Source organism: Choloepus didactylus, chromosome 27, assembly GCF_015220235.1.
Source record: "Choloepus didactylus isolate mChoDid1 chromosome 27, mChoDid1.pri, whole genome shotgun sequence".
In the NCBI taxonomy this organism is placed as follows: Eukaryota; Metazoa; Chordata; class Mammalia; order Pilosa; family Megalonychidae; genus Choloepus; species Choloepus didactylus.
The window spans coordinates 18,425,893-18,449,846 of record NC_051333.1 but is presented as its reverse complement, the minus strand read 5'-3'; the positions used below and the strand labels follow the sequence as shown (position 1 = coordinate 18,449,846).

General features: G+C 39.0%; 1 protein-coding gene across 2 annotated transcripts in view; it reads left to right on the top strand.

Annotated features, from left to right (window-relative positions):
- The window catches only part of ZNF461 (zinc finger protein 461), a 46,402-nt gene that overhangs the window by 1,032 nt on the left and 21,416 nt on the right, over positions 1-23,954 (top strand). Inside the window, exons 2-4 of one of the 2 annotated variants that reach the window (XM_037820233.1) lie at positions 19-110; positions 22,643-22,769; positions 23,544-23,639. In XM_037820233.1, coding sequence (XP_037676161.1) covers positions 102-110; positions 22,643-22,769; positions 23,544-23,639 — 232 coding nt within the window. In that variant the 5' untranslated portion in view covers positions 19-101. The remainder of the gene's footprint in view (positions 1-18; positions 111-22,642; positions 22,770-23,543; positions 23,640-23,954) is intronic. The other variant, XM_037820234.1, reaches the window with a different exon arrangement.

Below are 23,954 nucleotides of genomic sequence, written 5' to 3'. Positions count from 1 at the left end.
TATCTCCCTCTCACCCAGCAACGCCTTTGGACTGAGTTTCTTCTAGAGTGGAAGCCAGAAGACGACTAATAAGTACATTCTATTCTTAAAAAAAAAAAGCCATGGCCCATGTAAGTTTGTGTTTTCTTGCTACTAATTGAAATAGTCCTTTTTTTTTTCCCTATAGGTCATAGGGATATTTGCATTCTTTATCCTGGCATTGTTACTAACCTGAGAATCATGCAATAACTAGTAAATGAGTAAATAATAGTACCAAAATTTCAGGGTCTTTCCTTTTTGCTCTTTTCTCCAGTGTTCATGTACTCATTCAGTAAGTAATTCCTCATCTTCTGTATGTTCAGTCTTCTTCCAGGAATGTGGAGAAAACTTTGGTTGAAGAGATGATTTAAGAAATATTTTTCGAGTACCTGCTGTGTGACAGGTACTTCTAGGTAGCTAGTATTAGAGTAATGAAAAGAAAGTCACACACGAAATCTTTTCTTGTGGAACTCAGTTTGTAGTAAGAGAGAGAGAAAATAAATATATAGTGCAAGTCTTGATACATATATAAAAAGGAAAAAGAATTAACAAAATAATTACTGGATGAAATAAGACTAACAACCAAATATATGTCTTACCAATAAATGCATAGGTTCTTTAACTCACCTTTTAAAAGAAAAAGACTTTCAGATTGAGTCAGAAAGAAAAACTCAACTCTTCTGCTCTATACATTAGATACTTAAAGTGATTCAGAAAGGTTAAAAATAAAAGGGCGGACAAATTATGTCAGGCAAATAGAAGCTAAAGGAAAACAGACTAAGTAAAATTTGAGCCATATCATAGCATTAAGGACCTTGAGATGGGGAGATTATGCTGGATTATCAGGTGGACCCAGTGTAATCACACTTTTTAAAAGTGAAAGAGGGAGACAGTAGAGTCAGAATCAGAGGGAGATGTAAAAATGGAAGAATGGTCAGAGAGATGCAGTGTTACTGGCTTTGAAGATGGGGGAAGGGGGCCATAAGACAAGAATGTGAGTGGCCTCTAGTAACTTGAAAAGGCAAAGAAAACAGATTCTCCCTTAGAGCCGCCAGAAAGGAACACAGCCCTGCTGACACCTTGATTTTAGAGTAGTGAGAGCTGTGTTGGACTTCTAACCCACAGAACTGTAAAATAATAAATTTGTGTTGTTAATTTTAAGCCACTACATTTGTGGTAATTTATTGTAGCAGAAATAGAAAACTAATACACCATGTGAGTCTAGAGTATTCTTTGTGGGGAGATTTTTAATTACCAATTTAATTTCTTTAATAGATATAGGTCTCTTCGGGTTTTTAAATTTCTTTAATCAGTTTAGATAATTTGTGTCCTTCAAGGAATTTGTTTATTTCACCTTAGATTTCAGATTTATTGGCATAAAATTGTTCATAATATTCCCTTTTTTTCCTTTTTAATGCCTGTTGGATCTATAGTGATATCCCCTCTTTAATTCTTGGAATTGGTAATTTATGTCTTCTTTTTGTGATCATTATACCTAGAGGTTTATCAGTTTTATTGATCTTTTTGAAGAACAAGTTCTTGGTTTTTTTTATTTTTCTCTCTAGCTCTCTATGTTCTCTTTCAGTGATTATTGTCTTAATTATTCTTTCCTTCTATATTCTTTGAGTTTAATTTTCTCTTTTTTTTCTAGCTTAAATTTCCCTTTTGATTTCTTCTTTGACCCACGGTTATTTAGAAGAATGCTAACTTCCAAATATTTGGGTTTTGTTTTGTTTTGTTTTTTTCAGATATCTGTTTATTCATGTTTAATTTAATTTTCTTGTGGTCAGAGAACATACTTTGTGATTTCAGTCCTTTTAAATTTATCGAGTTTTGTTTCATGGCCCAAAATTATTTTGATGAATGCTCCGTGAATGCTCCATGTGCACTTGAAAATACATGTGTTTTATACTGTGGTTGGGTGGGGGGTGTTTGTCACTTACATTAAGTTGGTTGTAGTGGTGATCAACTCTTGCATATTTTTACTGATTTTTTTTTTTTCAACTTGGCCTGTTAATAACTGAGAGAGGAAATTATGGATTTGTCTGTTATTCCTTCCAGTTCAGTTTTTGCTTTATGTATTTGGAAACTCTCTTATTAGTTACATGCACATTTAGAATTACGTCCTTTTGATGAATTGACCCCTTTATCCTTATGAAGTATTTTTATCCTTGATAAAATTCTCTTTCTTGAATTCTCTTCTATTAATATAGCTACTTCAGCTTTCCTATACTGTAGTTTCATGGTATATCTTTTTTCCATTCTTTTATTTTAACTAGCATATTTTAAGTTTATCTAAAAACAGCATTTAGTTGCTGCTTTTTCATCCAGCCTGACAGTGTTTGCCTTCAAGTATTTAGACAACGGTTTGCCAAACTATGGCATTCAGACCAAATGCAGCTCACAGCCTGTTTTTTTTTTTTATTGATACTGTTCACATAGCATACAACTATCCAGAGATCCACAGTGTACAGTCATTTGGTACCATCATACAGCTGTGCATCCATCACCGCAATTAATTTTTTTTTCAGTTTTTAGAACATGTTCATTACTTCAGAAAAGACATAAAGACAAAAAAAGGAAACTCAAATGCTCCCATACCCCTAACCACCCCTCTCTGCATTACTGATTCATAGTTTTGGTATAGTACATTTGTTACTGTTTATGAAAGAATGTTGAAATACTACTAACTGTAGTATATAGTTTGCAATAGATGTATATTTTTTTCCTATATGCCTCTCGATTATAAACTTCTAGTTATAGTGTCATACATTTGTTCCGGTTCATGAGAGAGATTTCTAATATTTGTGTAGTTAACCACAGACATTGTCCATCACAAGATTCACTGGTTTATACATTCCCCTCTTTTAATCTCCAGCTTTCCTTCTGGTGACATACGTGTCTCTGAGCTTACCCTTTCCACCACCTTCACACACCTTTCAGTACTGTTTGTTGTTCTTACAACATGCTACCATCACCCCTGTCTATTTCCAAACGTTTAAGTTCACCCTAGTTGAAAAATCTGCTTATAATAAGCAGTCGCTCCCCATTCTTTAGCCTTGTTCTGTATCCTTGTAACTAATATTTCATGTCCATGAGTTTACATATTGTTAGTTCATATCAGTGATACCCTGCAATATTTGCCTTTATGTGCCTGTCTTATTTCACTCAATACTGTGCCCTCAAGGTTTCTTCATCAACCCATTTCTTTTAAGACGGTTTTGTTCACACTCCATACATTCTGTCCTAAGTAAACAATCGTTGGTTCCCTGTATACTCACGTATTTATGTATTCAACACCATTGCCAGTATCTATATAAGAACATCTCTACTTCTTCTACAAAGAAAGAGGAAGAATTAAAGAAGGCAGAGAGACAAAAGAAAAAGAAAAGAGAAAGAGAGAGGGAGAGAGAAAAAAAAAACAAAAACATGACAGCTGGAAAGCAACAAAAGGAAAGCTAGCATTAACCTAAAGTAGAATAAAGAGTCAGACAATATCACTAATGCCGGGAGTCCCATACCCTTCCCCTGTTCCCTCCACCCCCAAGTGCATTTAGCTTTGGTATATTGCCTTTGTTATATTAAAGGAAGCATAATACAATGTTTCTGTTAATTATAGTCTTTAGTTTGCATTGATTGTATTTTCCCCCCAATCCCACTCTGTTTTTAACACCTTGTAATGTTGACATTCATTTGTTCTTCTTCATGTAAAAACATATTTGTACCTTTTATTACAATCGTTGAACACCCTATGTTTCCCTGAATTACACAGTCCCAGTCTTTATCCTTTGTCTTTTATTCTGGTGTCCCACATGGGCCCAACCTTCCTCTTTCAACCATACTTACAGTCATCTTTGTTCAGTGTACTTACATTGCTGTGCTACTATCTCCTAAAATTGTTTTCCAAACCTCTCACTCCTGTCATTTCCTTTCTGTCTGTAGTGCTATGTTTAGTGATTCCTGTAGAGCAGGTATCTTGTTCACACACTCTATCATTGTCTGTTTGTCAGAGAATATTTTAAGCTCTCCCTCATATTTGAAGGACAGTTTTGCCAGATATAGGATTCTTGGTTGGTGGTTTTTCTCTTTCAGTGTCTTAAATATATCACCCCACTTCCTTCTTGCCTCCATGGTTACTATTGAGAAATCCGCACATAGTCTTATCAAGCTTCCTTTGTATGTGATGGATTGCTTTTCTCTTGCTGCTTTCAGGATTCTGTTTTTATCTTTGAAGTTTGATAATCTGATTATTCAGTGTCTTGGCATAGGCCTATTCAGATCTATTCTGATTGGAGTATGCTGCGCTTCTTGGATCCGTAATTTTATGTCTTTCATAAGAGATGGGAAATTTTTATTGATTATTTCCTCTGTTATTGCTTCTGCCCCTTTTCCCTTCTCTTCTCCTTCTGGGACACCAATGACACATACATTGGTACATTTCATTTTGTCCTTAAGTTCCTGGAGACGTTGCTTGTATTTTTCCATTCTTTTCTCTATCTGTTCTTTTGTGTGTCAGCTTTCAGGTACCTTGTTCTCCAGTTCTTGAGTGTTTTCTTCTGCCTCTTGAGATATGCTGTTGTATGTTTCCATTGTGTCTTTCATCCCTTGTGTTGTGCCTTTCATTTCCATAGATTCTGCCTGTTGGTTTTTTTTTTTGTTTTTTTTTTTTAAAGTGATTGTTGATGTGTTTAATTTATTTTTGCCATCTTATTTTACATTTATTTTATGTTTTCTATTTATCATTTTTTTAATCATCATTTTATTGAGATATATTCACATACCACGCAGACATACAAAACAAATCGTACTTTCGATTGTTTACAGTACCATTACATAGTTGTACATTCATCACCTAAATCAATCCCTGATACCTTCATTAGCACACACACAAAAATAACAAGAATAATAATTAGAGTGAAAAAGAGCAATTGAAGTAAAAAAGAACACTGGGTACCTTTGTCTGTTTGTTTCCTTCCCCTACTTTTCTACACATCCATCCATAAACTAGACAAAGTGGAGTTTGGTCCTTATGGCTTTCCCAATCCCATTGTCACCCCTCATAAGCTACATTTTTATACAACTGTCTTCGAGATTCATGGGTTCTGGGTTGTAGTTTGATAGTTCCAGGTATCCACCACCAGCTACCCCAATTCTTTAGAACCTAAAAAGGGTTGTCTAAACTGTGCGTAAGAGTGCCCACCAGAGTGATCTCTCGGCTCGTTTTTGAATCTCTCTGCCACTGAAGCTTATTTCATTTCCTTTCACATCCCCCTTTTGGTCAAGAAGATGTTCTCCGTCCCACGATGCCGGGTCTACATTCCTCCCCGGGAGTCATATTCCACGTTGCCAGGGAGATTCACTCCCCTGGGTGTCTGATCCCACGTAGGGGGGAAGGCAGTGATTTCACCTTTCAAGTTGGCTTAGCCAGAGAGAGAGGGCCACATCTGAGCAACAAAGAGGCATTCAGGAGGAGACTCTTAGGGACAAATATAGGGAGGCCTAGCCTCTCCTTTGCAGCAACCGTCTTCCCAAGGGTAAAACTTATGGTAGAGGGCTCAACCCATCAAACCACCAGTCCCCTATGTCTGTGGTGATGTTAGCAACCATGGAGGTGGGGTAGGCGAATACCCCTGCATTCTCCACAGGCTCCTCAAGGGGGCACTACATCTTTTTTTTTTTTTTTTTAACTTTCCCTTCTTTTTTAAATCAACTGTATGAAAAAAAAAACTTAAAAAGAAAACAAACATACAATAAAAGAACATTTCAAAGAGACCATAACAAGGGAGTAAGAAAAAGACAACTAACCTAAGATAACTGCTTAACTTCCAACATGTTCCTACTTTACCCCAAGAAAGTTACATAATATAGCAACATATCTGTGAACTTGTTCCTACTATATCCATCAGAAATTAACAGACCATAGTCATTTCTGGGCATCCCCAGAACGTTAAATAGCTTATCTGTTCTTCTTGGATTATTGTTCCCCCTTCCTTAATTGCTCTCTACTGCTAGTTCCCCTATATTCTACATTATAAACCATTTGTTTTACATTTTTCAAAGTTCACATTAGTGGTAGCATATAATATTTCTCTTTTTGTGCCTGGCTTATTTCGCTCAGCATTATGTCTTCAAGGTTCATCCATGTTGTCATATGTTTCACGAGGTCGTTCCTTCTTACTGCCGCGTAGTATTCCATCGTGTCTATATACCACATTTTATTTATCCACTCATCTGTTGAAGGACATTTGGGTTGTTTCCATCTCTTGGCAATTGTGAATAATGCTGCTATGAACATTGGCGTGCAGATATCTGTTCGTGTCACTGCTTTCCGATCTTCCGGGTATATACCGAGAAGTGCAATCGCTGGATCGAATGGTAACTCTATATCTAGTTTTCTAAGGAACTGCCAGACTGACTTCCAGAGTGGCTGAACCATTATACAGTCCCACCAACAATGAATAAGAGTTCCAATTTCTCCACATCCCCTCCAGCATTTGTAGTTTCCTGTTTATTTAATGGCAGCCATTCTAACCGGTGTTAGATGGTATCTCATTGTGGTCTTAATTTGCATCTCTCTAATAGCTAGTGAAGCTGAACATTTTTTCATGTGTTTCTTGGCCATTTGTATTTCCTCTTCAGAGAACTGTCTTTTCATATCTTTTGCCCATTTTATAATTGGGCTGTCTGTACTATTGTCATTGAGTTGTAGGATTTCTTTATATATGCAAGATATCAGTCTTTTGTCAGATACATGGTTTCCAAAAATTTTTTCCCATTGAGTTGGCTGCCTCTTTACCTTTTTGAGAAATTCCTTTGAGGTGCAGAAACTTCTAAGCTTGAGGAGTTCCCATTTATCTATTTTCTCTTTTCTTGCTTGTGCTTTGGGTGTAAAGTCTAGGAAGTGGCCGCCTAATACAAGGTCTTGAAGATGTTTTCCTACATTATCTTCTAGGAGTTTTATGGTACTTTCTTTTATATTGAGATCTTTGGTCCATTTTGAGTTAATTTTTGTGTAGGGGGTGAGGTAGGGGTCCTCTTTCATTCTTTTGGATATGGATATCCAACTCTCCCAGCCCCATTTGTTGAAAAGACCTTTATGGCTCAGTTCAGTGACTTTGGGGGCCTTATCAAAGATCAGTCGGCCATAGATCTGAGGGTCTATCTCTGAATTCTCAATTCGATTCCATTGATCTATATGTCTATCTTTGTGCCAATACCATGCTGTTTTGGCAACTGTGGCTTTATAATAAGCTTCAAAGTCAGGGAGTGTAAGTCCTCCCACTTCGTTTTTCTTTTTTAGAGTGTCTTTAGCAATTCGAGGCATCTTCCCTTTCCAAATAAATTTGATAACTAGCTTTTCCAAGCCTGCAACGTAGGTTGTTGGAATTTTGATTGGGATTGCATTGAATCTGTAGATGAGTTTGGGTAGAATTGACATCTTAATGACATTTAGTCTTCCTATCCATGAACATGGAATATTTTTCCCTCTTTTAAGGTCCCCTTCTATTTCTTTTAGTAGAGTTATGTAGTTTTCTTTGTATAGGTCTTTTAAATCTTTGGTTAAGTTTATTCCTAGGTACTTGATTTTTTTAGTTGCTATTGAAAATGATATCTTTTTCTTGAGTGTCTCTTCAGTTTGTTCATTTCTAGCATATAGAAACATTACTGACTTATGTGCATTAATCTTGTATCCCGCTACTTTGCTAAATTTGTTTATTAGCTCTAGTAGGTGTATCGTTGATTTCTCAGGGTTTTCTAGATATAAGATCATATCATCTGCAAACAATGACAGTTTTACTTCTTCTTTTCCAATTTGGATGCCTTTTATTTCTTTGTCTTGCCGGATTGCCCTGGCTAGCACTTCCAGCACAATGTTGAATAACAGTGGTGACAGCGGGCATCCTTGTCTTGTTCCTGATCTTAGAGGGAAGGCTTTCAGTCTCTCACCATTGAGTACTATGCTGGCTGTGGGTTTTTCATATATGCTCTTTATCATGTTGAGGAAGTTTCCTTCAATTCCTACCTTTTGAAGTGTTTTTATCAAAAACGGATGTTGGATTTTGTCAAATGCTTTTTCAGCATCTATTGAGATGATCAATTGATTTTTCCCTTTTGACTTGTTAATGTGTTGTAATACATTGATTGATTTTCTTATGTTGAACCATGCTTGCATGCCTGGAATGAACCCCACTTGGTCATGGTGTATGATTTTTTTAATGTGTCTTTGGATTCGATTTGCAAGTATTTTGTTGAGGATTTTTGCATCTATATTCATTAGGGAGATTGGCCGGTAGTTTTCCTTTTTTGTAGCATCTTTGCCTGGTTTTGGTATTAGATTGATGTTAGCTTCATAAAATGAGTTAGATAGTGTTCCATTTTCTTCAATGTTTTGAAAGAGTTTGAGTAAGATTGGTGTCAGTTCTTTCTGGAAAGTTTGGTAGAATTCCCCTGTGAAGCCATCTGGCCCTGGGCATTTATTTGTGGGAAGATTTTTGATGACTGATTGGATCTCTTTGCTTGTGATGGGTTGGTTGAGGTCTTCTATTTCTTCTCTGGTCAGTCTAGGTTGTTCATATGTTTCCAGGAAATTGTCCATTTCCTCTACATTATCCAGTTTGTTGGCATACAGCTGTTCATAGTATCGTCTTATAATTTTTTTAATTTCTTCAGGATCTGCAGTTATGTCACCTTTTTCATTCATTATTTTGTTTATATGGGTCTTCTCTCTTTTTGATTTTGTCAGTCTAGCTAGGGGCTTGTCAATCTTGTTGATCTTCTCAAAGAACCAACTTTTGGTGATATTTATCCTCTCTATTGTTTTTTTGTTCTCTATGTCATTTATTTCTGCTTTAATCCTTGTTATTTCTTTTCTTCTACTTGGTTTAGGATTGGTTTGCTGTTCGTTTTCTAGCTTCTTCAGTTGATCCATTAGTTCTTTGATTTTGGCTCTTTCTTCCTTTTTAATATATGCGTTTAGTGCTATAAATTTCCCCCTTAGCACTGCTTTTGCTGCATCCCATAGGTTTTGGTATGTTGTGTTCTCATTTTCATTCGTCTCTATATATTTAGCAATTTCTCTTGCTATTTCTTCGTTAACCCACTGATTGTTTAGGAGTGTGTTGTTTAACCTCCAGGTATTTGTGAATTTTCTAAGTCTCTGATGGTTATTGACTTCTAATTGTATTCCATTGTGGTCAGAGAATGTGCTTTGAATAATTTCAATCTTTTTAAATTTATTGAGGCTTGTTTTATGTCCCAGCATATGATCCATTCTGGAGAAAGTTCCATGAGCACTAGAAAAGTATGTGTATCCTGGTGATTTGGGATGTAATGTCCTGTATATGTCTGTTAAATCTAATTCATTTATCAGATTGTTTAGGTTTTCAATTTCCTTATTGGTCTTCTGTCTGGTTGATCTATCTATAGGAGAGAGTGATGTGTTGAAGTCTCCCACAATTATTGTGGAAACATCAATTGCTTCCTTTAGTTTTGCCAGTGTTTCTCTCATGTATTTTGTGGCGCCTTGATTGGGTGCATAGACATTTACGATTGTTATTTCTTCTTGCTGAATTGCCCCTTTTATTAGTATGTAGTGGCCTTCTTTGTCTCTCAAAACATCCCTGCATTTGAAGTCTATTTTATCTGAGATTAATATTGCTACACCTGCTTTCTTTTGGCTGTAGCTTGCATGAAATATTTTTTTCCATCCTTTCACTTTCAGTTTCTTTGTGTCCCTGTGTCTAAGATGAGTCTCTTGTATGCAACATATTGATGGTTCATTTTTTTTGATCCATTGTGCGAATCTATATCTTTTAATTGGGGAGTTTAATCCATTTACATTCAACGTTAAAACCGTGAAGGCATTTCTTGAATCGGCCATCTTATCCTTTGGTTTATGTTTGCCATATTTTTCCCCTCTCTCTATTAATATCCTTTATTGTACCCATACCGAATCTCTTTAGTACTGAACCTTTCTCCAAGTCTCTCTGTCCTGTCTTTGTTTCTCTGTCTGTAGGGCTCCCTTGAGTATCTCCAGTAGGGCAGGTCTCTTGTTAGCAAATTCTCTCAGCATTTGTTTGTCTGTGAAAAATTTAAGCTCTCCCTCAAATTTGAAGGAGAGCTTTGCTGGATAAAGTATTCTTGGCTGGAAATTTTTCTCACTCAGAATTTTAAATATATCGTGCCACTGCCTTCTCGCCTCCATGGTGGCTGCTGAGTAGTCACTACTTAGTCTTATGCTGTTTCCTTTGTATGTGGTGAATTGCTTTTCTCTTGCTGCTTTGAGAACTTGCTCCTTCTCTTCTGTGTTTGACAGTGTGATCAGTATATGTCTCGGAGTGGGTTTATTTGGATTTATTCTATTTGGGGTTCGCTGAGCATTTATGATTTGTGTATTTATGTTGTTTTGAAGATTTGGGAAGTTTTCCCCAACAATTTCTTTGAATACTCTTCCTAGACCTTTACCCTTTTCTTCCCCTTCTGGGACACCAATGAGTCTTATATTTGGACGTTTCATATTATCTATCATATCCCTGAGGTCCATTTCGATTTTTTCAATTTTTTTCCCCATTCTTTCTTTTATGCTTTCATTTTCCATTCTGTCATCTTCCAGGTCACTGATTCATTGTTCAACTTCCTCTAGTCTTGTACTATGAGTGTCCAGAATCTTTTTAATTTGGTCAACAGTTTCTTTAATTTCCATAAGATCATCCATTTTTTTATTTAGTCTTGCAATGTCTTCTTTATGCTCTTCTAGAGTCTTCTTGATTTCCTTCATATCCCGTACTATGGTCTCATTGTTCATCTTTAGTTCTTTGAGTAGCTGCTCTAGGTGCTGTGTCTCTTCTGGTCTTTTGATTTGGATGCTTGGGTTTGGGTTATCCATATCGTCTGGTTTTTTTCATATGCTTTATAATTTTCTGTTGTTTTTGGCCTCGTGGCATTTGCTGAACTTGATAGGGTTCTTTTAGGGTTTGTAGACCTATTGAAGTCCTTATCTCTAATTTATCAGATCTACAGCTTCGTGGAGTACTTTCTCTAACTAACCAGCAGGTGGCGTCCACGAGCCACCTGTTCTCCACAAGCCAGTTCTCCCCTGCTTAGCCTTTTTGGTGAGTGGGGGAGTGAGTCTTGTGGGGCTCAATTGGTGTACCAAGCTTGCGTGTGTAGTTGGTGTTGCCTGCCCTGTATGTGGGGCGTGTTTCTGGGCAGTCGGGGAGGGGTGGTGGCCCTTACAATCAAATCTCCCTGATGATCCTAGAGTTTTAAAGCTGCTGCAATAGTCTAATCCTTCAGTTCAATCCTGCCACAGTTTGTCTCTGCCACTGACCCACAAGTCTTTGGTATTGGTGTATGGCTCCTGAGACTTGCAAGTGGGCTCCTCTTCCAGGCTGTGCACCCCGGGTCCTCTGTTGAGGGATGACTGTGCTATGTCACAGGTGAGTGCCGTCCCCCCAGGGCAGTTCTGGGCTTCTGGGCTGTGTAGGGAGGCTCCCAGTCTGCTCAAATGATGGCTGAATGGGGCTTTGTTAATTCACACTGCTCCACCTTCCCAGCTCTGGGACAATCAGCTGAGGTTGCAGGGAAGGCTAATGTCCACGCCCAGTTTTGTGGTGTGTGCCTGTTATTTGAAGCACTTCCGTCACACTGGGTTGTCTGGGGCAGCTCTGGGCTATGGGGCTGGCGATGGGCAGGAGTGTTTCCTGTCCACCAGGATGGTGGCTGTGAGCAGACACCCCCCTTTTCTTGGGAAGTTGTGGTGTTTAGTGAATTTTCTCAGCCACTGGATTATTGCCTTTTGTCTCAGAGCTCTCTTAGTTCTGCTCTTGACTTGACGTGCCCAAATTGCAATTCTTTGAAGCTTTCTGTATTGGGCTTCTTAGAGTAATTGTTTTAGAAAAAGAAAAAAGGATTAAAAAAAAAAAAAAAAAAAAAAGGGCCTTCCTCAGAGATCTAATGGGTTATTGAAATGCTAATAGACAAAGCAACCAGGGCCATTAAGGAAAGGTCCACAGGGCAGAGAGATCAGCTTTTCTTCGGGATTTGCATATGCGCCTCAAGGCCTGAGCTCCACCCTTCCCCTTTCTGTGTTCACCAGAACTCCAAAAATCCTCTGCTTTTATTGGAGTTTTTCGCGTTATTTTTTTTTTTTCTATGCCTGTCTCCTCTCTGCTGGGCTGGCAGCTCTCAGATTCTCTGGTGTCTGGTCTCAGTCTATCTATGGTTGGAGTATGAATCAGTAGAATGAGTTTCTGAGAAGGGCTACCACTGCAGTTCTCCCTTCTCCTTCCCGGAGCTGACAGCTCCTCCTCCCACGGGACTGAGCCTGGCAGGGAGGGGCGCGGGTCCCCTGGCCGCAAAAACCCACAGATCTCGCTGATCTCAGCAGTTCGACATTTTCATGAGTGTTGTATGAAGTATGCCCAAAGTCAGATTGCTCTGTGGTGTCCAGTCCACGCAGTTCCTGGCTTTTTACCTACTTTCCTGGAGGAGTAACTAAAACTTACAGCTCACCAGTCTGCCATCTTGCCCCGCCTCCCTGCCCGTTGGTTTTTAGAACTTTCAATTTCTCCCTTATGTACGCCCAGTGTTTTCATTATATGGTTCATCTCTTTTGCCATATCTTCCCTAAACTTTTTGAATTGACTTAGTATTAGTTGTTTAAGTTCCTGTATCTCAGTTGAAGTGTAAGTTTGTTCGTTTGACTGGCCCAATACCCAGTTTCCCTGAGGGTGTGTCTTAGAAAATTGGTACACCCTTTAAGGCCTCAGGTCACTGTGCTTTTCTGCCCAGCAGGTGGTGCCTGTCAGCCTGTAACTCCAGACTGGTGTAAGGAGGTGTGGCCCGTGACTGTTTTCCCCCAGGCTCTGGGGTCTGTTTCTGAATGGGAGGCGGGTAGTAGAGCCAGGCCCCACCTCCCTCCTCCCAGGGAAGACAGACCCCCTAGGGAGAGGTCATTCCATTTGAATACTCTCTCTCTCTGCCTGTGCTGTCTCCACCCTTGTCTGTGTCAGAGTGCTGGGAACTGAAAATGGCTGAGGATTTCTCCACTGAGCTGAAACAGGGACAGAAAGCCCCCTTCAGGGCCAGTTTGTGGCCACCCTCCGGGTCTCCAAGGTCAAAACCTCTGTCTGCTTGTTGGGGATTTGTAGCTTGTATTGAGCAGTCCATGCTTGTTAATTAAAACCCCAGCTGGAGCTCAGCTGAGCTGTATTCACTTGCTCAGATCAAGCTGCTTTCTAGCACCAGGAGGCTTTGCAGCTCATGCCATGGGAGGGGGCTCCCTGCATGGATCTGCAGTTTTTACTTACAGATTTTGTGCTTGATCTCGGGCATTCCTTCCAGTTAAGATTGGTGTATGATGAGTGGATGGTCACATTTTTCCCCCAGCAGGTATTCCATATTATTTACTAGTTGTTCCTGGTTGTTTATTAGTTGTTCCAGGGGGACTGACTAGCTTCCACTCCTCTCTATGCTGACATCTTCAATTCCACAGTCTGTTTTTATATAGCCCTTCAGCTGAGAATGGTTTTACATTTTTTAAGGTTTATAAATAACAAAGAAGAATATGTGATAAAGACTGTACGTGGGCCATAGAGCCTAAAATATTTACCCTCTGACCTTTTTCAGAAAAATTTCCTGACCCCTGATTTAGATCATTTAAGTTTAGATAATTATTGATATGGTTAGGTTTTAGTCTACCATCTTGTCATCTGTTTTTCCTTCCTTCCTTTTTTTCCTTCCATTTTCCTGCCTTCTCTTGATTACTTTAGTATTTTTTAAGATTCCATTAATTTCCACTATAGGATTATTAGCTGTATCTCTTTGTTTTATTAGTTTAGGGATTGTTCTAGAGTTTGCAATGGTTTGTTTTAAATTTTTGTAGTCTTCCAATAGTTTTATACCACTTCACGTATAATATAAAAATCTTAACTGCCATATACTTTCATTTCTCCTTCCTATCTTTTTTGCAATTTTTGTCATATATTTTCTTTGTTTTTTCCTTAGGCATATAGTACCACTCTACCTGTTTTTCTTATTCTTCCCCCCACCCCAAAAGATCTGCTTCTTATCAATAATACATACCTTGCTATATTATCTTATGTCAATTTTAAGTTTTATCCTGCAATATTATGAGTCCATATTTATTACCCTGTATTATAAATCTCACATTCTCTTTATGTTTCATTCTCTGTGCACAGTATATGAATGTATTAGATTATAATATCTGTATTCTCTGAACCCTTCCAAATTTATTATGTCTTATATATATTCGTTAAATATTCTCCCTAGCCTCTTCTTATGGGTTTGTTAATTCTCAGGTGAATCAGGAGGAAGGGATGGTAGTTTCTCTGGGTTGTTACTTCCTGGCTATGTGCTTCAGAAAGATGGCACACCTCAATGTTGGTTATCTATTGACAGTGTCAGTCACCCTCTGTATATATTTTTTCCAGAAAAGTACCAGATTTCCTAGAATTAGGAGTAACTCTTCTTTATTAACCCTCACAATTTATTCATCCAAGATATGTTTCTTGAGTGACTTTTTTATGTGTTACATTGTGTAGTAGGGAACCATATATTTTACTTCTAAATATGTTTAAAATACACATGCTTTTTTTTCCCCTTTAAACAGTTGATTATCTTTTAAAGAAATATGTAAGTATAAATGAGATCTTTTTTATTTATCCCGTGTTTACAATGCCTGGTGTTCTTTATTCCTTTGCAGAGATCAAAGTTTCTACCCAGTATCACTTATTTCTACCTGAATAACTTCCTTTAACATTTTTTTATAGCTCAGGTTTCTCTGGTGACAAATTCTCTCAGCTTTTATTTGTCTGAAAGAAATGTAATTTCTTTATTTAGAAGGGTTTTAGCTCAATATAGAATTATAGGTTGACAGCTTTCTTTCAGCATGTTAGAGAAAGGTAACCAACATTGAGGTGTGCCATCTTTCTCACTTAAAGAAACGCCAATTAAAACTCTACTGACAATTAAAAAGACAACCAACTCTACTGACATCATTTCTCACTTGTTAGATTGGTAAAAATAAAATGTTGTGACAAAACATGCTGCTGGGGAGGTTATGCGGAAACAGGTACTATCATATGTCCTGAGTTAAATGGCTTGAGGGATATTTCTAATTCTTTTCAGGACCCACCCCCACCACCAGTCTTTGCTTCATGACCTATAACTAAAGTCCCAACAGGCCCCGAAGGGTGAGGTATAAAGCGGTTGAAATGCCAGAACTGCCCTGGTATAATGTAGAGGAGGGGATTCAAAGGCTTAGAGAGATTGGAATGTTAGAGTGGATTTATCATGGAAGACCTGCTCACACACCCCTGGAATGTCCAGAGGACACACCTTTTACCAGGACTGTGAGGAATGAATTTGTGAGACTAGCTCCATCATCCCTGAAGAGCTCTGTAGTCACCCTTCTTTGAAGGTCAGATATTACTGTAGGAACTGCTGTCACTGAGCTGGAATTCTTAAACACAGTGGGGATAATCGGATCCTGAGTTGGCAGAAGCCAAGTGGCTGCAGTTAATTGCCACAGACAAGGTGGGCGTGGCTACCATAATGGAAAACAGGCTCAAAGCATTAATAAGAATAATCTGACTTGCAGAGACTTATGGCATTGGCTAATAGATCGTGGAGTACTAAGTAGTAAAATAGATGGGCAATCTACTAAATTCTTGTTTGAACAAGAATTCTAGGTCAAGTGAACAGAAGTCTCCCTTGAATTATAAACACAGAGAGTCACAGCCCCTTAATCAATTCCCAGACTTGAGACAGTTTACAGATCCAGAGCCCCTTGAAAGAGGGGAAGGCTGGGTACCCTTGGGGAAGGACCCTGTTACACTGCCAAAAATTTACACTGTTAATCTTCCTCCCAGCCTTCCCCAGGGGGACCTATGGCCTTTTACCAGGGTAACTGTGCACTGGGGAAAAGGAAATGATCAGATATTTCCTGGATTGTTAGACACTGGTTCAGAAGTGACATTAATTCCAGGAGACCCAAAACATCACTCTGGTCTACCAGTCAGAGTTGGGGCTTATGGAGGTCAGGTGATCGATGGAGTTTTAGCTCAGGTCTGTCTCATAGTGTATCCAGACCCATTCTGTGGTTATTTCCCCAGTGTTAGAATGCATAATTGGAATAGACATACTCAGCAACTGGGAGAATCCTCACATTGGTTCCCTGACTCATGGAGTGAGGGCTATTATGGTGGGAAAGGCCAAGTGGAAGCCACTAGAACTGCCCCTGCCTAGCAGAATAGTAAACCAAAAGCAATATTGGATTCCTGGAGGGATTGCAGAGATTAACGCCACTCTTAAGGACTTGAAGGATGCGGGGGTGGTGATTCCCACCACATCCCCATTCAACTCTCCTATTTGGCCTGTGCAGAAAACAGATGGGTCTTGGAGGATGACTGTGGATTATCATAAGCTTAACCAGGTGGTGACTTCAATTGCAGCTGCTGTTCCAGATGTGGTATCCTTGCTTGAGCAAATCAGTATATCCCCTGGTACCTGGTATGCAGCTATTGATCTGGCAAATGCTTTTTTCTCAATAGCTGTTAGTAAGGACCACCAGAAACAGTTTGCATTCAGTTGGCAAGGCCAGCAGTTTACATTCACTGTGCTCCCTCAGGGGTATATCAACTCTCCAGCCCTATGTCCTAATATTGTCCACAGGGATCTTGATCATTTCTCCCTCCCACAAGACATTACACTGGTCCATTATATTGATGTCATCATATTGATTGGTCCTAGTGAGCAGGAAGTAGCATTTGTTGGTTAGGTATTTGCATGGCAGAGGATGGGAGACAAATCCAACAAAAATACAGGGGCCTTCCACCTCAGTAAAATTTCTGGGTGTCCGGTGGTGTGAGGCTTGTTGAGATATCCTTTCTAAGGTGAAGGATAAGCTGTTGCATCTGGCCCCTCCTATGACCAAAAAAGAGGCACAACACCTAGTTGGCCTCTTTGGGTTTTGGAGAGAACGTATTCCTCATTTGGGTGTGCTACTCTGGCCCATCTACTGAGTGACCAGAAAAGCTTCTAGTTTTGAGTGAGGACCAGAACAAGATGAGGCTCTGCAACAGGTCCAGGCTGCTGTGCAAGCTGCCACTTGGACCATATGATCCAGCTGATCCAATGGTACTGGAAGTGTCAGTGGCAAATAGAGATGCTGTTTGGATCCTTTGGCAGGTTCCTATAGGAGAATCACAGTGCAGGCCCTTAGGATTTTGGAGTAAAGCTTTATCATCCTCTGCAGATAACTACTCTCCATTTAAGAAACAACTGTTGGCCTGCCTTAGCAGAGACACAATGCTTAACCATGGGCCACCAAGTTATCATGAGACCTGAGTTACCTATCATGAGCTGGGTGTTGTCTGACCCACCAAGCCATAAAGTTGGGCATGCACTGCAGCACTCCATCATAAAATGGTATATACGAGATGGAGCCCGAATGGGTCCTGAAGGAACAAGTAAGTTACATGAGGAAGTCATCCAAATGCCCATGGCCCCCACTCCTGCCACATTACCTTCTCTTTTCCAGCCCACAGCTATGGCATCTTGGGGAGTTCCTTAAAATAAGTTAACTGGTTTACAGATGGTTCTGCACAATATGTAGGCACCACCCGAAAGTGGACAGCTGTAGCTTTCTGGCATGTCCCTGAGGGACAGTGGTGAGGGGAAATCCTCCCAGTGGGCAGAATGTCAAGCAGTGCACCTGTTTGTTCACTTTGCTTAGAAGGAGAACTGGCCAGATGTGCATTTGTATACTGATTCATGGGCTGTTGCTAATGGTTTAGCTGGATGGTCAGGGACTTGGAAGGAACAGGATTGAAAGATTGGTGACAAAGAAGTCTGGGGAAAGGGGTATGTGGATAGACCTTTCTGAGTGGGCAAAAAACATGAAGATATTTGTGTCCCATGTGAATGCTCACCAGAGGTGACTTCAGCAGAAGAAGATTTTAATTACCAAGTGGATAAAATGACCCGTTTGGTAGACACCAATCAGCCTCTTTCCCAGCAACTCCTGTCATTGCCCAATGGGCTCATGAACAAAGTGGTCATGGTGGTAGGGATGGAGGTTACACACGGGCTCAGCAACGTGGACTTCCACTCACCAAGGCTGACCTGGCCACAGCCACTGCTGAGTGCCCAATCTGCCAGCAGCAGAGACCCACACTCAGTCCCTGATATGGCACCATTCCCCAAGGTGATCAGCCTGCTACCTGGTGGCAGGCTGATTACATTGGACAACTTCCATCATGGAAGGGGCAGTGATTTGTTCTTACTGGAATAGACACATACTCCAGATATGGGTTTGTCTTCCCTGCACAAAATGCTTCTTCCAAAACTACCATCTGTGGACTTACAGAATGCCTTATCCACCATCCTGGTATTCCTCACAGCATTGCTTCTGACCAAGGAACCCACTTCACAGCAAATGAAGTGAGGGAATGGGCACATGCTCATGGCATTCTCTGGTCTTACCATGTTCGCCATCATCTGGAGGCAGTTGGGTTGATAGAACGGTGGAATGGCCTCTTGAAGACTCAATTATGGTGCCAACTAAGTGGCAATACCTTGCAGGGCTGGGGCAGTGTTTTCCAGGAGGCTGTGTGTGCTCTGAATCAGCATCCACTCTATGGTGCTGTTTTTCCCCTAGCCAGAATTCATGCAGCTGCCTTTCTTTAGAGACGGTATCATCTTATTGATGCCTTAATTGTGACATTTTCATGGCCTTAGAACTCTAAATTTGTGAACTAATAAACCCCCATTTTTAAAAGCCGATCCATTTCTGGTATTTTAGCAGACCAGAACACATGCTATAGCATGAATGAACTGTGAAGACATTTTATTGAGTGAAATAAGGAAGACACAAAAGGACAGATATTGTATCATTCCACATATATAAAATAATGAAAATATACAAATTCATAGGGACAAAGTAGAATAGAATACAGGTTATTGGGGTGAGGGGGTAAGGGGAATGGAGAGTTGATGAATAATGGATGCAGTGTTTCTGTTTGGGGTGATGGAAGAGTTTTGGTAATGGATGGTGGTGAGGGTAGGACAACATGAATATGAATAATCCTGCTGAATTTTATGCTTGGGGGTGGTTAAGAGGAAATTTTGTTGTATATGTTTCAACAGTTTGAGAGAAAGAGAGGGAGAGATGCTAAAGAGATAATGACAGTTAAATGCAATAAATGAGCCTAGAGTGGATCTAATAATGAAGGAGAAAATGCCCAAAAGGACATTATTGGGACAATTGAAAAAACATGGCATATAAACTAAATGCCTTATTCAGTGTTAAATTTCTTGAACTTGATAACTGTACTTCATGAGTTTACATAGTGAATATCTTGTTCTTAGGAAATATATATACATGGAAGTATTAAGTGTTCAAGAAGCATGATGTATGCAACTTAACTCTCAAAATGTTTAGAAAGTAGATAGATCCATCGATAGAAAGAATGATATAACAAATATGGCAAAATGTTAAAAGTTGGTAAATCTAGGTACCTGGTTAGGGGTATATTGGAGTTGTTTGTATTGGTTTTGTATTATTTTTGCAACTGTTCTGTAAAGTTAATATTATTATATATATATATGTTTTTGGCTTTTATAAAGGGGGTTTATTTGGTTACAAATTTATAGTCTTAAGGCCATAAAGTGTCCAGCATAAAGTATCAACAATAGGGTACCTTCACTGGAGAAAGGCCATTGGCATCCGGAAAACCTCTGTTAGCTGGGAAGGCACGTGGCTGGCATCTGCTTGCTCCCAGGTTGCATTTCAAAATGGCGTTCTTCAAAATATCAGCTTTCAACAGCCGACTTCAAAATTTCTCTCAGCTGCAGCCAAGTGTCTGGGCCTGTGTAGCTCATTTTGAAGGACACCAGTAATTAAATCAAGACCCACCCTGAATGGGCAGGGCCAAATCTCCAAGGAAACATTAAATCAGAGTTATCACTTACAATTGGGTGGGTCACATCTCCATGGAAGTCAAGGATTCCAACCTAATCAAAGGATTCCAACCTAAGGGTTCCAACCTAATCAACACTAATACGTCTGCCTCCACAAGATTGCATTAAAGAACATGGCTTTTTCTGGGGGACATAATATATCCAAACTAGCACAAATGGGTAAAGGAAATGAACAGTCAGGTATTAGAAAAAAATTAAAACAGCCATTAAACATGAAAAAAAAAAGCACAACTCTATGCATAATTAAAGAAACACAAGTGAAGACAACTAGATACCATGTTTATTCAATCAGCTTTGCAAACTTGGAATATTTGGTAGGCCCTGGATGGGGGAGGCTGTGGGGAGAGAGGCATGGAAGATGTAAACAAGGCAAATGCTTTGGATGGTTATTTTGCTATAGCTGCCAAAAATTTAAGGGCATATCCTTTGATTCACCAATTCCAATTGTAGGAATTTATCTTCTAGCTTTATTTACACGTGTCTTCTGAGAGGTGGTGTGGGAAAGTCCACACAACACTGTGACAGCAAAATTGTAGAAAGAGCCAACTGTCCATCAGTAGGGTATTAGGTGTAGCAATGTACCATCATAAAAAATGGGGGGGGGGTCTGTATGTGTGGATATGAAAATTGTTCTAGATACAGTATCATGTAATGAAAGTAAAGTACGCAGCAGCATTATTGTGTAATCTAATTTGTGGTTCTTTAGAAATTCTTATGTAAAATATGAATAACCACTTATGGAAGAAGAAAATCTTTTTATTTTACACTTTTTTGTAGTTCTTGTTTTTTAATCACATGAATGTAATTCTTTTATTTTTAAAAATATGTTTATTTTTAAATGAGAAAAATGATGTGATAGTTATAAAATTACTGACATGGAACAATATTATTAAGTGGAAAAAGAATATGAAACACCATTTATATGATAATTGTGTTTCTTTCTTTATACATCTGTAATTATGTCTATATATTTTTTTAATTCAGTTTTATTGCGATATATTCACATACCGTACAGTCATCCATGGTGTACAATCAGCTGTTCACAGTACCATCTTATAGTTGTGCATTCATCACCCCAAAGTTAATATTATTTTAAAACAAAAGTTAAAAAACAAAAACCAATTACTTTACTTGTGATGCCCTCATGGGAGTTGGTGTTCTCAGGGGATAAATGGTCATTTCGATCACACATGGGAAATTTTTGAACTTCTTCACAACTTTGGGTTTTCCAGTTAGATACAGTATAAGGGGAATTGGTGTTAGGTGATCTCACTGGGTGGAGAGACCTTTGCCTTGTGAGGCTTTAGGATTAGGTGAAGATGATTGGTGCCTGCATCAGTCTTGCCAACAGTTAGATGAGCACCATTTACAAAGTCCATTTTAAGATTGAAGAAGACATGCTAGACTTAAGTCACTGTATGTATCAGGATTATTCTATAATTTAAACTATAAATTAGGAACATGGAAACTATGCAGGGAAGGATGGTAGATTGCTACAGGTAAGATCTCCCAGGTGTACTTGCAAAAATCTGAGAACTGGAAAAGACCTTAGAGATTTGTCCACCTCAGAGGTCCAAGTTTAAGAGAATGATTAGATCTCTGATTTATATGATCAATGTTATGCCACCTTTTTCTTTTTTTTTTTTTAAAAGAGATTATAGTCACTCTTGCTGCATAACAAATCACCCCAGAACTTAGAAAATGAAAATAACAGCAATCATCATTTGGCTCACAAATCTGCAGTCTGAGCATAACTCAGTGGTGCTGACTTCTCCCTATTCCATGTGGTATCGGCTGGGTTGGCTCTACTGGGAATTGGAGGATCCACTTTCAAGATGGCTCCCTCATATGGCTTGCCAGTTACTGCTGGCTATGGGCTAGGAGCTCAGCCAGGGCTGTGGTTTGGGGGCCTTGGTTCCTTTGCAGATGAGCTATTCCTTGGGTTGCTTAGGCTTCTTAGGAATATGGTGGTTGAGTTTCAAGAATGAGCATCCTAAGAGAGTAAGGCAGAAATACAAGACATTTTTATGACCTATCCTTGAAAGACACATAGTAACTTCTGCCATAGTCTCTAGGTTGAGTAAGTAAAATATATCTAAGATTCAAGGGAAGGGTATGTAGACTCCACATCAATAGGAATGGGCATGTCAAGGTTATATTGCTATGTCAATCCTTGGACAATATAATTTGCATTAAATGTTTACTAAAGAATTTGCATGAAAAGTAAAAATGCTTATGACATATTAGTCATGATAATGAAGAAGAATCTTCAAGTCCTTTTTCTTAAGACTTTGTAAGACTCTGGAAAGATTAAAAAAATTTCAACTAATTTAGTTGGTAATCTCTACTTACTTTCTTAATTTTTAGACATCTGATTAACAGAAGTTTCCCCCGCATGCGAAAGGAGGTGTCTGCAGTAATCGAATTGTTTTAAGAACATGTAGGCACGCTGCCTCAGTCACACAAAGTTCCTTTTTGAGCTGTGTTACCAATTTCCAGCCTTAGCCTTTTCACTTACTATGCCATCTCCTTCCTGCAGCACCTTCTTTTAGTACCTTTCCTTCCTTTAAAAAGATATTTCTTATGATTTTAAAAATAGTGCTATGATTTGTCATTTCAGGGGTTGGTGATGTTCAGAGATGTGGCTATAGATGTCTCTCAGGAGGAATGGGAATGCCTAAACCCTGCACAGAGGAATTTGTACAAAGATGTGATGTTGGAGAACTATAGCAACTTGGTTTCACTGGGTAAATTTTTCTGCCCCTAATAATTCAATATCTGTATCTTGGAATGTCTGCTTTCTCCCCTGTGAATTTCAAGTTACCATCCAAATAATTAGATGAATATTCTGTCTGTGTGGAAATGAGTAGTTAGATGGAAGTACACTGTCATTTTCCCCATCCTCACACCTTCTTCTCATCTTTCCTATAATTAATTTATTTCCCTTATGATTAAGTGAAGAATTGGAATTCTGCAACATTAAAACATCACACTGTCAAAGAAACCAGGCTTTGTTTTGTGTTTCACTTCCACTTACAAAGTGCACTAGCAAAGATTAAAACTAAACTCATGGCCCCAGGTGTGAAGCTCTGTAGCCTTCTGGATTAACGTAGTGGTAGGTTGGATCAAGAAAGATCATTTACCATTTACAACCCAAGTGAACAACACTTGTAATATCTTTAATGATTTGCATTTGTAAGTTACAATCTTTGCATTACTGATTTGCATTTAACATTAAAAATCATCTGAGAATAAATGTCTTAAAACTCCTTTTTTTTTCTAATAGCAAATTAAGGAGAAAACATATTAATTTAATTGCAGATTATCACTTATTTGCTTTGTTTCTTATGACTCTGATTATTTCACCTGAATATGAGTAATTCATCCCCTCTCCTTTCTTTCCCCTGTAGGAAAGGAAGCACCCTTTTGACCTATGGTTTATTTTTATTTTAATCAATATTGAATCACAGTATTTGGGTATTTTCATCTCCACCTCATCTTCATTTCTTTCTTATAACCAGGACTTTCCGTTTCTAAGCCAGCTGTGATCTCCTCATTGGAACAAGGGAAGGAGCCCTGGATGGTTGTAAGGGAAGTGACAGGAGGGCCGAGCCCAGGTGAGTAATCAGTGATCAGACAGCAGCAAACTGTTGCAAGGTGTAGACCAGCTGGCCATTGAGACAGGTAGTTGGGAATCTCTCATCAAAGACCCAAGGCCTGTGAAAGAAGGAAGATCTTTTCAGTATAATCTACCAAAGAACTTCATTTTTACCCCAACTTAGTGCTCCTGTGTTTCACTTCTTTGATTTTTCTTCCCCATCTTAAAGCAAGAGGTACTCTCCTTTCTTCCCAATGACAATCGTTTTACCAGTTCTTTGAATCAAGTTCCTCCTTTGCATTTAGAGTTATGTATGAGTCTCCATTACCTAAAT